Below are 13,304 nucleotides of genomic sequence, written 5' to 3' on the forward strand. Positions count from 1 at the left end.
TTAATCATTTGTTTTAGATCATCAGTAGAGTTAGAAAAATCTGTATGTCATGGCAGTAAGGAAAACCCAAGTTGCCAGCAAGTCATTTATGAAACTGGTATTTATTAGTCACCTTCTGGCCTCCTTTGTGCTGGGAAAGGTAGTTCTATTTTTAATTTTCTAAGGCAGCTCCATACTATTTTTCATAATAGAGGTACAAATATGTTTCCACCAACATTGTGCAGGTGTTTTCTTTTTTCAATATACTCTCCAACTCTTATTGTTTGTCTTTTTGATAATAGCCATAGTAACAGGTATGAAGTGATAGCTCATTGTGGCTTTAATATGCTTTTCTTTGGCAATTAGTAATATTAAGTATTTTTCATATACCCATGGGCCATGTACAGGTCTTTCTTTTTCTTAATATCAATTCATACCCTATGTCCATATTTTTATTTGAGTTATTTGTTTTCTTACTGTAAAGTTCATATATAATTTAGACATTAACTCCTTATCAGATGTGTGGTTTGCATATATTTTCTCCCATTCCATAGGTTGTTATATGATTCATTCGATCAGTAGATGCAGATCTAAGTTTGATCTTTTTGTAATCTGGAGCATCTGTTGCTGTTTGGGGGAGGAAATATAACTAGTGGTAAAAGCAGGAGTTCTGGAATCATACCAACATTGCCATATATAAGCTATTTATTTTGATGAGTAAATCAAGTCCCAAATTTCCATTTTCTAAAAGTTAAAAGATGATAATAAAGGATCTAATACATGGGTTGGAGGAAGTTTCAAGTCAGATATATATCTGTATGTAAAGTTTCACAATAAAGATATCTAACAAATCAATTTAAAAAAAAAACACAATTTTTAACATGGAGGCAAATGATTTAATAGTTACTTCATAGAAAGAAGATATCAAATGGTACGGAACTTATGAAGAATTGTTCTCCATCGTTATTTATCAAAAATTTCTCATTAAAACCACAGTGAAATATAACCATTCATCCACAATGGATAAAATAAAGAAGATTAATAATATCAAGTATTGGCAAGGATTCAGAGCAATGGCAGCTCTCATTGCCAGTAGAGGAGTAAATAAATATAACCGTTCCATAGAAATGTCAGTCTGTGCTGAGGATGAACATATGCATCCCCTCTGATGCAGCAATCACCTTGGTAGGTATAGTTATACAAGAGAGAAGAGAGCAAATGTCCAAAAAGACATGTGTTTTCATAATAGCCCAATTATGAATAACCCAGATCATCAACAGAATGGATAGAACGGAATGCACATATATGATAAAGTTCTAGCCACATTAAAGAAAGAACAAACAACTGCTTCAGGCTGTAATGTAGGTGATCTCACAAACATAACGAGCAGTGAATTAAGCCAAACACATACTTCAGTAAGGCTTTTTTTAAAAAAGAACAATGCATGATTTATACTAAGGGTTTAATAAATGTGGAGATATTTTTCACGCTTTCTTTTAAAGGCTATGCAGTTACCCCATCAAAACACTTCTGCTCATGTTTTGTCCCAATTTGAGACCTTTTCAGACCTTTCTGTAATTTGAAAAGAATCAATTTGAAAGAATCAATGGGTATTAAGTCTTCATTTTTATTGAAACTCAGACACTTTCTCTGACCACGGTCTTTACCCTTCATCTTCCTGCTCTTCTCATCTTTTTGCTGTGCCAGTTCATTCGCTGCTGCATCCCAGTTCATCTGAATAGCTGTGTTCCTACAAAACTTCTTTCTTTATTTTTAATTTGCTGTAGGGTGTGTATACTCATTGGGGAAACACAGAAAGAGAGAAGTGAGAAAGTAACTCCCCAAGGGGAGGTGGCTGCACTGCAGTTCCTTCTCCCCTATTCTCTTACTGGGATTTTGGGCATGCATATACCATGTTTCTCAAGCTGTCAGGTCTAGGACTTGAACCATGCAGTTGACCATGTGAGACGCAGCTACCTTAACCACCATACCACCAGCTGGCCTACAAAACTCCTTTATGGATCCAGTTTACAATCAGTCACCTACAGTTGATCAAAGTGACTGGGATTTTACAAGTGTTTTATCCTTTCAGCTTTTGCACTGTTGCAAGAATAAAGCTGCCTTCTAATGGATAACACCTGAAAATTAATGTGTAATGAATATAAGACAGGTTTTATGAAATACATCCAGAAATTTTTTAAAAGCTTACTTAATACATGAGGGTTATTTGAATTAACATTTTGTTTGAAAGAGATCATTCGATTTGCAGGATATAGTAACCTTGGAAACATTGCTTCAAAAAACAATTAAAAATAGAAAAAAATATTGTGTGATTTTATTTAAAAGTTGCTGTGTGTTCAGATACCTAAAGCTTCATTTAGTGCTTATACAAGTAAGCTGAAGCATGATTTACGACATGGTAGGGCTATATTCAACCCCCAAACTAACAAACTTTATTATTATGCTGTCTGCTCCCATCTAAAGAGACCCAGACAATGAACTGTGCTAACCATAATTTAAGGGCAAATAATATATCGAACCTAGGCATGTTTTTTTTTTTTTTAAATTCTGTCCTGACATGCACAGTGTTTCCCAAAGAAAATGTGATAACTGATAGAAATGATTAGATATTTTCTATGTAAAAATTACCACTTGTCAGAAAAAAATATTGCTTAAATAATTCAAACTTGTTTCCTTAGGTTAATAACTGCTTGGCTGCCTTGGAGGTTATTTTCATTTATTTTAAAACCTTTTTTTCTTTCAAAAATTATTTCATTTGGGGGAAACAGCAGTTAGCGTAATGGCTATGTCGCTGGATTCCCACGTAGTCGACCGCGGTTCGTGTCCCGGACCCGGTGGCTTAAAACTCACGCCGGGCGCGTGTGCGTGCGTGCCCAAGATCCCGAGAGGAGAATAGAGGAGAAGGGATTGCGGTGTGACCATCCCCCCTGGGGGGTGATTTCTCGCTTTCTGTCTCTATGTCTCTCTCTGTCTGTCTGGCGAGCGCACGCGCCCTACAGTGAAAATCTCTTCAAAAAAAAAAAATTATTTCATTTGGGACCAGCTGTTGGCATAATGGCTATGTTGCTGGACTCCCATGTAGTCGACCGCAGTTCGAGTCCCAGGCTCGACTGATGGCTTCAACTCACACTGGGTGCATGTACATGCATACCCAGGATCCCAGGAGGAGAATGGAGGGGAAGCAATTGCAGCGTGGCCATCCCCCTGGGAGGTGATTTCTCGCTTTCTGTCCCTTTCTCTCTGTCTTTCTGGCGAGTGCACGTGCCTAATAGCAAAAAGCTCTCCAAAAAAAGAATTATTTCATTTAACTTTAATTCATTTATTAATTTATTTATTTAATTCTAAATTTGACCAGAGAGGGACAGTGAGAGAGAAAGAAGGAGGAAAGAGAGAAAGCAAGCCACCAAGTCTAGATCTCAAACCGTGATTGGCCATGTGTGAGTCCAGCACCCTTAACCACCATGCCAGCTGCTCGCCCCTATTTTAGTTTATTTTAAAGATCAAGCAAAATAATTAAAACATCTTTATGTTTTAAAATTGTGTAATATAAGTTTAATGTAGTTTGCCATCTGACTCTTAGAAATTTTAACTTTATACATGTGATTTAAACCAGAGCAAGTATTAATCAGATTCATCCCTTTACAATCCACAGTGATAAATACTCTTACCCATGCTTTAATAAACAATGAAATGGAGATTCAGAGAGATTGAGTGATATGCTTGAAGTCAGACAGCAAGTCATATTCCTTTACTTGTACAGTCCCTCACAGTTGTCATAGTTTATCTTAACAACCCTTCCTACAAGTGTGCCATTTCACGGTATTCTTTAACTCCTATCATACATTGTCACTAGTTTTAGACATTTCAAAAATGTAGATACCGGGAACAGCAGTTAGCGTAATGGCTGTCGCTGGACTCCCACGTAGTCGACCGCAGTTCGCGTCCCGGACCTAGTGGCTTAAACTCATGCCGGGCGTGTGTGCCTGAGTGCCCAAGATCCCAAGAGGAGAATGGAGGAGAAGGGATTGCCGTGTGGCCATCCCCCCTGAGGAGTGATTTTTCTCTTCCTATCTCTCTGTCTCTCTCCCTCTGTCTGGCGAATGCACGTGCCCTATAGCAAAAACCTCTAAAAAAAAATGTAGATACCTATGGAACATGCCGAAATAAATTACCTGAAACTCTGAAACAGCATGTGGCTTGCTTAGAAGTGAATATTTATGCATGCGTAATCACAGGTAAGGTCATTAACATAGGAGAAATTTAAATCACCCAGATCTTGTGGAGTGAGGAAGGTAGTCAAAGTATGGAACTCTCATTAAGTTGCAGCTTATAGGAACAGTACATGTCTCCTCGTCAGAGGACTGGTGAGGGAGATTCTAGAGCTAGGAAGTGCAGAGTATCCACTGCCAAGTAATAGTTCCAAAGAGATAATGTTTGAGAGGATCGAGCACAACAGAGACCCACAAAGATAAGGACTGAGTGAGTCTACTGCATTTGTCACTCAAGTGGTCATTGAGAGCTCTTAGCGAATGTATTGGTGTTAGAGTTTTCTTGTGCTGAAGCGAGATTATGACAATCAGGTGTCCTGAAGTGGAGACAAACGTGTCACTGGTCATATGCAGCTACTGAGCACTTGGAATGTGGCTAGTGCAGATGGAGTTGTACTACAAATGTAAAACAGGGATAAGATTAAAGACTTAGTCTGAAAGAGAACATAAAACTTATCATTGATATTATGTTGATTGTATGCAGAAATGATACCACTTTGGATATATTCATTTAACATATGAATAAGATTGATCTTAGATGTCTCTCTTTTTCAATGCAGTTGCTAAAAAATTTAGACTTATGTATGTGGTGAATTTTCTGGCTCACATTGTATTTCTATTGTATAGCACTGGTATGCATTATTCTTTTCAGAAGTTTGATTTGAAAGGGAAGATTGCAAGTAGATAGCATCTAAACAGAAATGCAAGGTCAAGGGGAAGAATTCTAAACTTATTGGTGGCCCCTGGAAAAGGAAGGAGAGGTTGAAAGGAGAATGAGAGAGGTTTTGACTAATGGAGTGTGATTCCCTAAGAGATGGGGTAGAGTCCATTTTGCAGGTGGAAGAATGGGATTGATTCAAAAAGAGACATCTTAGCCTCTGAACTATGACCAAAGAGGAGGTGAGGATAAGTCTAAATGTAGATAAATAAGTAGGAGGAAGCATAGACAGAAAGTTGAAGGCATATAAAAGACAGGGGTATAAAAGACAGGTTTCATAGATCCTAGTGATTAAGACTAGGAGGGATTGGAGTGATCTACAAATTTTTTGAATGAATTAGATTTTTATGCTCTTTGAATCATACTTATTTGTGTCCTAGAAAGTTTCTATTGTATAGGAATTTGTTAATTTCGTTGATAATGATAACTCACATCTGATCTAAAAGGAAATGCTATTTTTGACACCATTTTTATTCATAGGAGAGTTTGACACTGTGCAGAGCCCCTCCACACCTATCAAGGATCTTGATGAGAGAACATGTAGGAGTTCTGGGTCAAAGTCCCGAGGAAGAGGTCGGAAAAATAATCCCTCCCCACCCCCTGATAGTGACCTGGAGGTATGCCTGCTTATTCTTACTATGATGCTTTATTTTAATGAACAATATATTTTTACAATTCCATTACATTTCAAAGTTTAAAAAAAGAAAAAAAAAAGATATATCAGGAACTGAATGAGCCCACTTTGTTCTAAGCATTTTACAATGCTGAAGTTAGAGATTTTATTCATTATAATGGATAAAAACTTTAAAACAACAAAACTTTAAAGTGATAGTACTTTTACAAATTCTAGGCCTGAAATAACTACATCTTTTGATCCAAAATTGACACTAACAAATTTTACAAGGAAAGTCACATTTGTGGGAAAATTTTCTGAGAAATACTGTATTTGATAGTGCTAAAGGAATGAAAATTTATAAGGGTCAATAAATTTAAATAGATAAAAGCAATCTGTATGGAAAAGAAAAGTCATCTCCTGAAAATAGGGAAAATTTCAGTCATCTGATTTATGTGTTAAAATTTGAATATCTGTAGAAATTTTGATAATGTGTTATTTTCCTACTTGTGAGATCTTTTGAGAGTTACCCATGCTAAACAGGTTGCTTTTTATATAAAACATCAGGAGAAATTAAATTTAAACATGTTAACTTCTTATACAACTACATACATTAAAACCAATTGAGTAAAATCAAGTAAGAAACATTGCACCTCTTCATAAGAGACTTTCTCTACCTGAACATTAGTAGCAAATTCATGTGCCTTCAGCCCCCTGGCAGGGGTGTAATGAGTGACCAGAGGTCCAGGAACTGTGGGGAGCTGTAAGCACTTCCCTATTGTGAAATCCCGCTCATCACTGCCTTGTGGGATGCCAGGCAACAAGACTGCAGCTTCTGGTTTCTCAGCAGCAGGCAGAACCCTGGTTTCTCTGAAGTCTCCTAATTATGAAATGTTGATCAATAATTTGAAATATTTCAAAACGGCATGCAGACCGAACAACATATCTGCTGGTTTACTCTGGCCCAAGAGAGTCCACAATTTACAATTTCTTTTTAGAGATTACTCACCTTTATTTTATTTATTTATTTATTTATTTATTTATTTTTTTAGGTTTTTGCCATACAGCTCACCAGAGAGAAGACAGAGACAAGAAATTGAGAAATCATCCCTTAAGGGGAGATGTCCATGGACGCTACATTCTATTTCTCCTCCATTACAAAGTCTAAATATCTCTTATTTCAGTTTTAAGTATGAGTTATTGTTTGGGAAAAAAATCATTCAAATGAGGACATCTTTTTTTAAAAAAAAATAATTATTCTATTTAACTTTATTTATTTTAATTTGATCAGGGAGGGACAGAGAAAGAGAGAGAGAGAGAAAGTAAGAAACCAAGCCTTCAGGTCCAAGACTCCAACCATGGTCAGCCATGTGGGAATCCAGCACCCTTAACTACCACGCCACCTGTCAGCCCCCAGGACATCTTACTTTTAAGCTTATTATCATTTGTATGATTCTTGTTCCTCAGGTTTTACAAATGCTGGATTTGAAAAATTTGGGGAAAAAATTTAGTGGAACTGGGTAATTTTCTGTAAAGTAGTATTAAAATTATATCCAACAATGAAGGGAGATATTTTCTACTTACAAAGAGATTTCTGTTTCCTTAAACTTTATAGCTTTCTGATACCTACTTTTTTGTCTTCAGCGTGTGTTTGTCTGGGATTTGGACGAAACCATCATTGTTTTTCACTCATTGCTCACGGGGTCTTATGCACAGAAATATGGCAAGGTAAGAAATCAGACATTTTACTCCAAGAAATCTTGTTAGAATTTTATTTGGTTCAAAATTCTCAAGGGCCATTTAAAAACACTCTGAAGTGTTTTTGGTACAGTCTTATAAAATCTTCTCAGTGATCTATTGGTTATCAGAAAAGTCATGATGTATTTTTTCTGTTTTTCTATGCAAAAATGTATCATGACTTTTCCAACAATTCAGTATTTCCAGTGACTTATTATAAGGTGACAGATTTTATCAAGCTAATTATAAATTGGATTCTCTTTTCCTTCTTCACAATGACTTTGTGTTTCCTATATCAAGATCAAGCCTCTTACTCTCTCATAATTATTGTAGAGGAAAAATTTGATCAATTGTAATGGGTTTTGAAAGATTATAAAATCATGGAACCAGCAGTTAGTGTAATGGCTATGTCGCTGGACTCCCACGTAGTCGACTGCGGTTCGCGTCCCAGACCCGGTGGCTTAAAACTCACGCTGGGCGCGTGTGCGTGCATGCCCAAGATCCCAAGAGGAGTACAGAGGAGAAGGGATTGCAGCTTGACCATCCACCCTGGGGAGTGATTTCTTGCTTTCTGTCTCTATGTCTCTCTCTGTCTGTCTGGTGAGCGCATGCGCCCTATAGCGAAAAATCTCTCAAAAAAAAAAAAGAAGAAGAAAGATTACAAAATCACATATTATTTCCTATTAAGGAAACCTTAAGGAATAGTTTGAACTAGTTTGTTGCACTAACTGTTGCTGTAGGATGCCATTTAAAAAACAAGTATAATACATTTTTATCTGACAGATCCTTTGAATTTATGAATGAAAATATGTTTCTGTAACTTGAGTAAGCCTAATAAAGCTATGAACAGTTGAGATAGGGTCACACCATGCTTTTCTCTTTTGCTATTGTTTTCATGGTTAGTGTCTTCCAAGTGTTATTATACACTTGTTGTATAAGTGTTTCTACAAATGACTGTACAAAGACTGATATAACCATAACAGACAGACCTTTCAGCTGTAAACACAGTAGTGTAAGCCATTACTGTTTAAGTCTGACTCAACAGGACTCATAATCTAACCAGTGTCAATTGGGAACATGTTGGCCAGCTTTCAATTACAGAATAGTCTTCTAAAAGTTCATGGAAAAGGAGCATTATGAAAATCCTATGCATAGATTTAAAAATAAACTCAATAAAGTTCCATGTTTCCATTAATTTTTTTGAAGTCCCCTGATCTTGCTATGCCTTTATAGCATCACATTATTTGGTAATGTCTCATGTCAGCTCAATATGCAGTTCTTAGAACCGTGTCTTCTAGACTAGTAATGATAAATTGCACTTTGGATGCATCTACATCATTATTTTGTTGTTTTTTAGTAGAAGTAATGGATGTTGCCAAACACATATGAAAGTAGCAATTTGTTCTGTTTTTTTGTTTTGTTTTGTTTTCATTTTTTTTTTGTTTTTTTTTCAAAAGCAGTCTTGGCCCCTTTATCAGTCATCATCATCTAAAATAGTAGTCTCTAAAAAAGGCTGTATACATATGCGCCAGACATATAAGGCCATCTGTTAAGATAAGGAAAAAAATATTAGAATGAATACTGACATGCACACATACATTTGTGTCTCATTAATTTTTTTATCATCTCTTTCACTATAAAAAACTACCGTAGACTGGGTGGTTTAAACAATAGACATTGATTTATTTTTCACAGTTTTGGAGGCTGGGAAGTCCAAGATCAAGGTGTCAGAAGATTTTATTCTTATGAAGGCTTACTTCCTGGGTTACAGATGGACATCTGTGTCCTCACGTGGTGGAGGGCAAAGAGCTAGAAAGCAAGTTCTTGTGTCTTTTTATAAGGACACTAAACCCATTCTCGAGGACTCTATCTTCATGATTTAATTACCTCCCAAATGCCCCACCTCCTAATCCCCAGTGGGATTAGAATTTCAATGTGAATTTGGGGAGAATAGAAACATTCAGTCCATAGCATGCTTGCATATGGTTTTAATTTGAAGTATTACTATACATAAATTAGGGGTGCACACTCAAAATTCTATTACTGATGGAGTGTGCTGTCTAAAAAGTTTCTGGACAATAAAGCATTTCTTCTAGAATAATATCAGCTTTTCAGGAGAACACAGTAAATCCTCTTGAACTGATTGCAATATTTTTTGTGCAGCTCAGTTTCATATTGGATAAGTATTTAAAATAAACAACCTAACCTGAATACATGAACCCAGGTAAAGATCTCTTTCCAATAGTCACCATTAGGAGCTATACCTAAATATCTGAGTTGCATCATATCAGTGCTAGAACTCATGTCTTGGAATTATTTTTATATTTTTAACATATTTCTTGACATCAAGTTTCATCTTCTTGTTGTAATTTTGCTGTTCAGAATTAAGAAGATCATTTGCACCCAAGAGAATCTATTTATTTCTTTTCTTTTTGTCAGAAATATCATAGTGTAATGAAATGGCTTTTCTCAACTGACTCATAAACTAGCTCTCAGAGCACTTACAAAAGCAAGGTTCTCAAGCTTCTCTAAGCAGTGGTGCATCATTGAAATAAACCTGTCCCATCCCTGGATGACTACCTGGACAGCAGACATCTCAATGTGCAGGTTACATCACTTCCTAGTATTGGCTACAAAACTTTCCTCAAATAGAAACAGACATTCTTTATGCTTCCAGAAGGTACAGCAGAGTATACAGGATAGGTGGGGCAAAGTGAGAGGAAGAAGGGAACTTTTATTTAATGCACGTAGGAAATGTCACACAATATTAAGGGGTAGCTGTTCTTCTCAACCTATAGATGAAGAAGCATGCTCAGAGAGGCAATAACAATGTGAGCCTCACCATACAACCAGTCAATGATACAGATGAATCAGGGGCCCTAGCCAATTGGACATCAGACTCCATGTTCCTTCTGCTACTGCACGCGACATGACATTGACTACTAAGCTACTAGGAGTGATGCTGTCTATAAGTGGCATTTCCTAAAAGGAGTGATGGCAGCTAGGGAGCTATTGTTTAGGCAGTTGTGTGGGTTCTCCTTTACCTTGTAACAATTTTAATTCTCTTCTCTTAGACACTAGGCTATTGTTCTGTCTAGAAGTAAAACTTAAGAAACGTTCAGTGAGACTATGGCAGACAGTAACTGGGCCTAGTGGTGGTGCAGAATGAGAACAATCGGGCACTGTGGGAAGGAAGGGTGTGAAGAGAAGCTTACGCTGATGGAATACCTGCTATATGGCGCAGACTGATATTTTAGCAGCAATAGGGTTGGTAGTTAAGGGTAAGAAATTTTGAGTCAGATAAACTCAAGTTTGCAAATCCAGTTCTGATGCATACATCCTCCTGACTTTGGTAAATTACTTAATTCCTGGTGCTGGCAGGTGGCATGGTGGTTAAGATGGCTGGACTCCCACGTGACTGACCATGATTCAAGTCTCAGACCTGGCAGCTTGCTTTCTCACTTTTCTTCTCTCGCTGTCTCTCTCTGGTCAACTTCAAAAAAATAAAATACAAAATAATGACAAGGAATAAAATTAAATAAAAAACTTGAAAAAATTACTTAATTTTGTAGTTTCAATAACTATAAAATGGGAATAACACTGTCCATAGTAAATATTAATTGAAGAGATAGCATGTTTTAAGGCCTTAACAGAATGTTTGGTATGAATTAATACTCCAAAAATTATAGCTTCTGAAACATCCTATTTCATTTTCATAATTACTCCACTATAATTTATATTTTATTATGACATACATCTTATGGAAGAAGAAACTGAGATTATGAGGGTTTAAGTAAATTGATCAAGATCAAAGAATGACAAATACTAGTACATATATTAGAAATCAAGTCAGTCTCTTAACAAGTATACTTTTTTAAAAAAAGTTTTTGATTTAGGGTGCATGCCCTCACTGGAGATAGAGTCAGAGACAGTGAGAGGGAAAATGAGAAATCACTCTCCAGGGGGATGGCCACACTGCAATCCCTTGTCCTTCATTCTCTCTCTGAGATCTTGGACATACGCACACATGTGCCCAGCATGATTGTCAAGCCACAAGGTCCAGGACTCGAACCATGGTTGGCCATGTGGGAGTCCAGCAATGCAACTGCTATGCTATCTGCTGGCCCACAAGTCTAATTTCTTTATAGTATTCTGTGTTGCTGAAAGGGGATATGTTATAATTTACCATGCTGAGCAATGTTTGTACTCAGGGAAATTGAAAACAAATTATAGTAAGAAAATTTTTAAGTTGTAGTTTTACTCATATAACCAAAATTAAAATATCTTTATTGCCTTCCAGGAAAAACAACTTAGTTACCTTATATCTTGAGTTATTATTTACATTCTTCTAAAAGTCATTTTATCATTGACATTTTTCTTTAGATCAGTAAGGAAATTGGTATGACTTTTATCAAGTAGGACATTGGTATCTTGAGAAGGAGCTAAATAAGAGATGTCAAGTCTGGCTCATCTTCTGAAGCTTTGGACAACATGCAGCTCAGGAGTACATGTAAAGGGAACATAGAGGACCTAGGGCAGTTCAGCCTCTCCATAGTCATAAGTGAAAATGCTGAGCAGCTCAATAGACAGACTAACTAACCGATGTTATTTAAACCTTATTTTATTATAATTTTTTAAAATCGTGTTTATTTATTTTCTCAATGAGAGAAGTAGATGAGAGAAAGCGTGAGAACGAGAGACCCACAATAGGATCTTCATGCCACAGTCTACTCCCAGCTTCAGCTAGCCTGGATCCTGGGCATGTGTGCGTGTGTAGACCTGGCATGGAGATTGGGAGACCTGAGGATTTGAACCCAAGACCTTCTCAAGTGGTCTATTATCACACACTGTTGCACTACCACTGCACCTCTGTGACTGGCCTAAAAATATCAACACAGATATGCTTCCTGCTCTCAGGTAGTTTGCAAACAGATGAAATTATTTCAGATAGTTGAAACTGCTGTGAAGATAGTCACTCGGTGAGAGTGACTGAGTGTGTGACTGTGGAGGTGACATTGTACTGAGGCCTGAATTACAAGGAAGGAGCTATCCCTGCAGAGTAGTGGAAGGGGTGAGTGGTTAAGGACCTTTTAGCAGGGGATACAAAAGGGCCCTGGGCAGGAATGATCTTCCAGTGCTCCAGAACTATAAAGTCAAGTATGGCTGGAAGATTATAACCAAAGGGAAAGAATGCAATGTAAGAACGGAGAGGCTGGCAGGGGTTGGATCAGGTAGTGTCTGTCATCTATTGTCAGATGTATGGGCATTATTTTTTCTAGTTCAGAGGGAAGTTGTTGGAGGGTTCTAGGCAGTGTTGGTACCTGATGGTCTATAATTGTTTGCTATATGAAAGAAGAAACTAAGATTATGACGGTTTAAGTAACTTGATCAAGACCAAAGAATGACAGATACTAGTTCATATATGTACTTTAGAAAATGTAATTTAGAGGAACAAGGTTGGACATAAGGTGACCCTGTAGGAACTACTACATTGGAAGAAATGGTTGTGCCTTAGATTGGAACAGTGCTTCTCAACCTTCTGTGCAAGTCGCAGTAGCTCATAGGGTTTAAGCACAGGTCCATGGGTTCTGCCCCCAGAGTTTCCAGTTCAGTAGGTCTAGATTAGCACTCAATATTTTGCATTTAGAACAAATTCGCAGATAAAACCAATGGTTCCCACATTTTGAGCACCAGTTGAATAAAGTGCTTACCAAACTTTTTTTCTTGAGAACACTAGCTTTGAAACATGTTAATGAGTAGTATTCAAGGAAAGATCATGACCAAATGAGTTTGAGGAATGTTTGTGTTTTGTTTTTATAGTCATTTGGTACGTATTCTCATGTTAACAGTCCTGAGATGTTTTAAACAATCCTCTGTAACCAGGTCTGATCCTTCAGTTCCCTAATGTGTTTGGTAATAACCTTGAGAAGGGACTGAATTAGCTCATTCTGGTGATCAGTTGCAATAG

General features: G+C 37.0%; 1 protein-coding gene across 7 annotated transcripts in view; it reads left to right on the forward strand.

Annotated features, from left to right (window-relative positions):
* Positions 1–13,304, forward strand: part of EYA4 (EYA transcriptional coactivator and phosphatase 4) — a 325,860-nt gene that overhangs the window by 261,761 nt on the left and 50,795 nt on the right. For all 7 annotated transcript variants that reach the window (XM_006144330.3, XM_006144324.3, XM_006144326.3 and 4 more), the window contains 2 exons: positions 5,467–5,603; positions 7,244–7,327. In XM_006144330.3, coding sequence (XP_006144392.1) covers positions 5,467–5,603; positions 7,244–7,327 — 221 coding nt within the window. The remainder of the gene's footprint in view (positions 1–5,466; positions 5,604–7,243; positions 7,328–13,304) is intronic.

Source organism: Tupaia chinensis, unplaced genomic scaffold, assembly GCF_000334495.1.
Source record: "Tupaia chinensis unplaced genomic scaffold, TupChi_1.0 Scaffold000117_2, whole genome shotgun sequence".
NCBI lineage: Eukaryota > Metazoa > Chordata > Mammalia > Scandentia > Tupaiidae > Tupaia > Tupaia belangeri.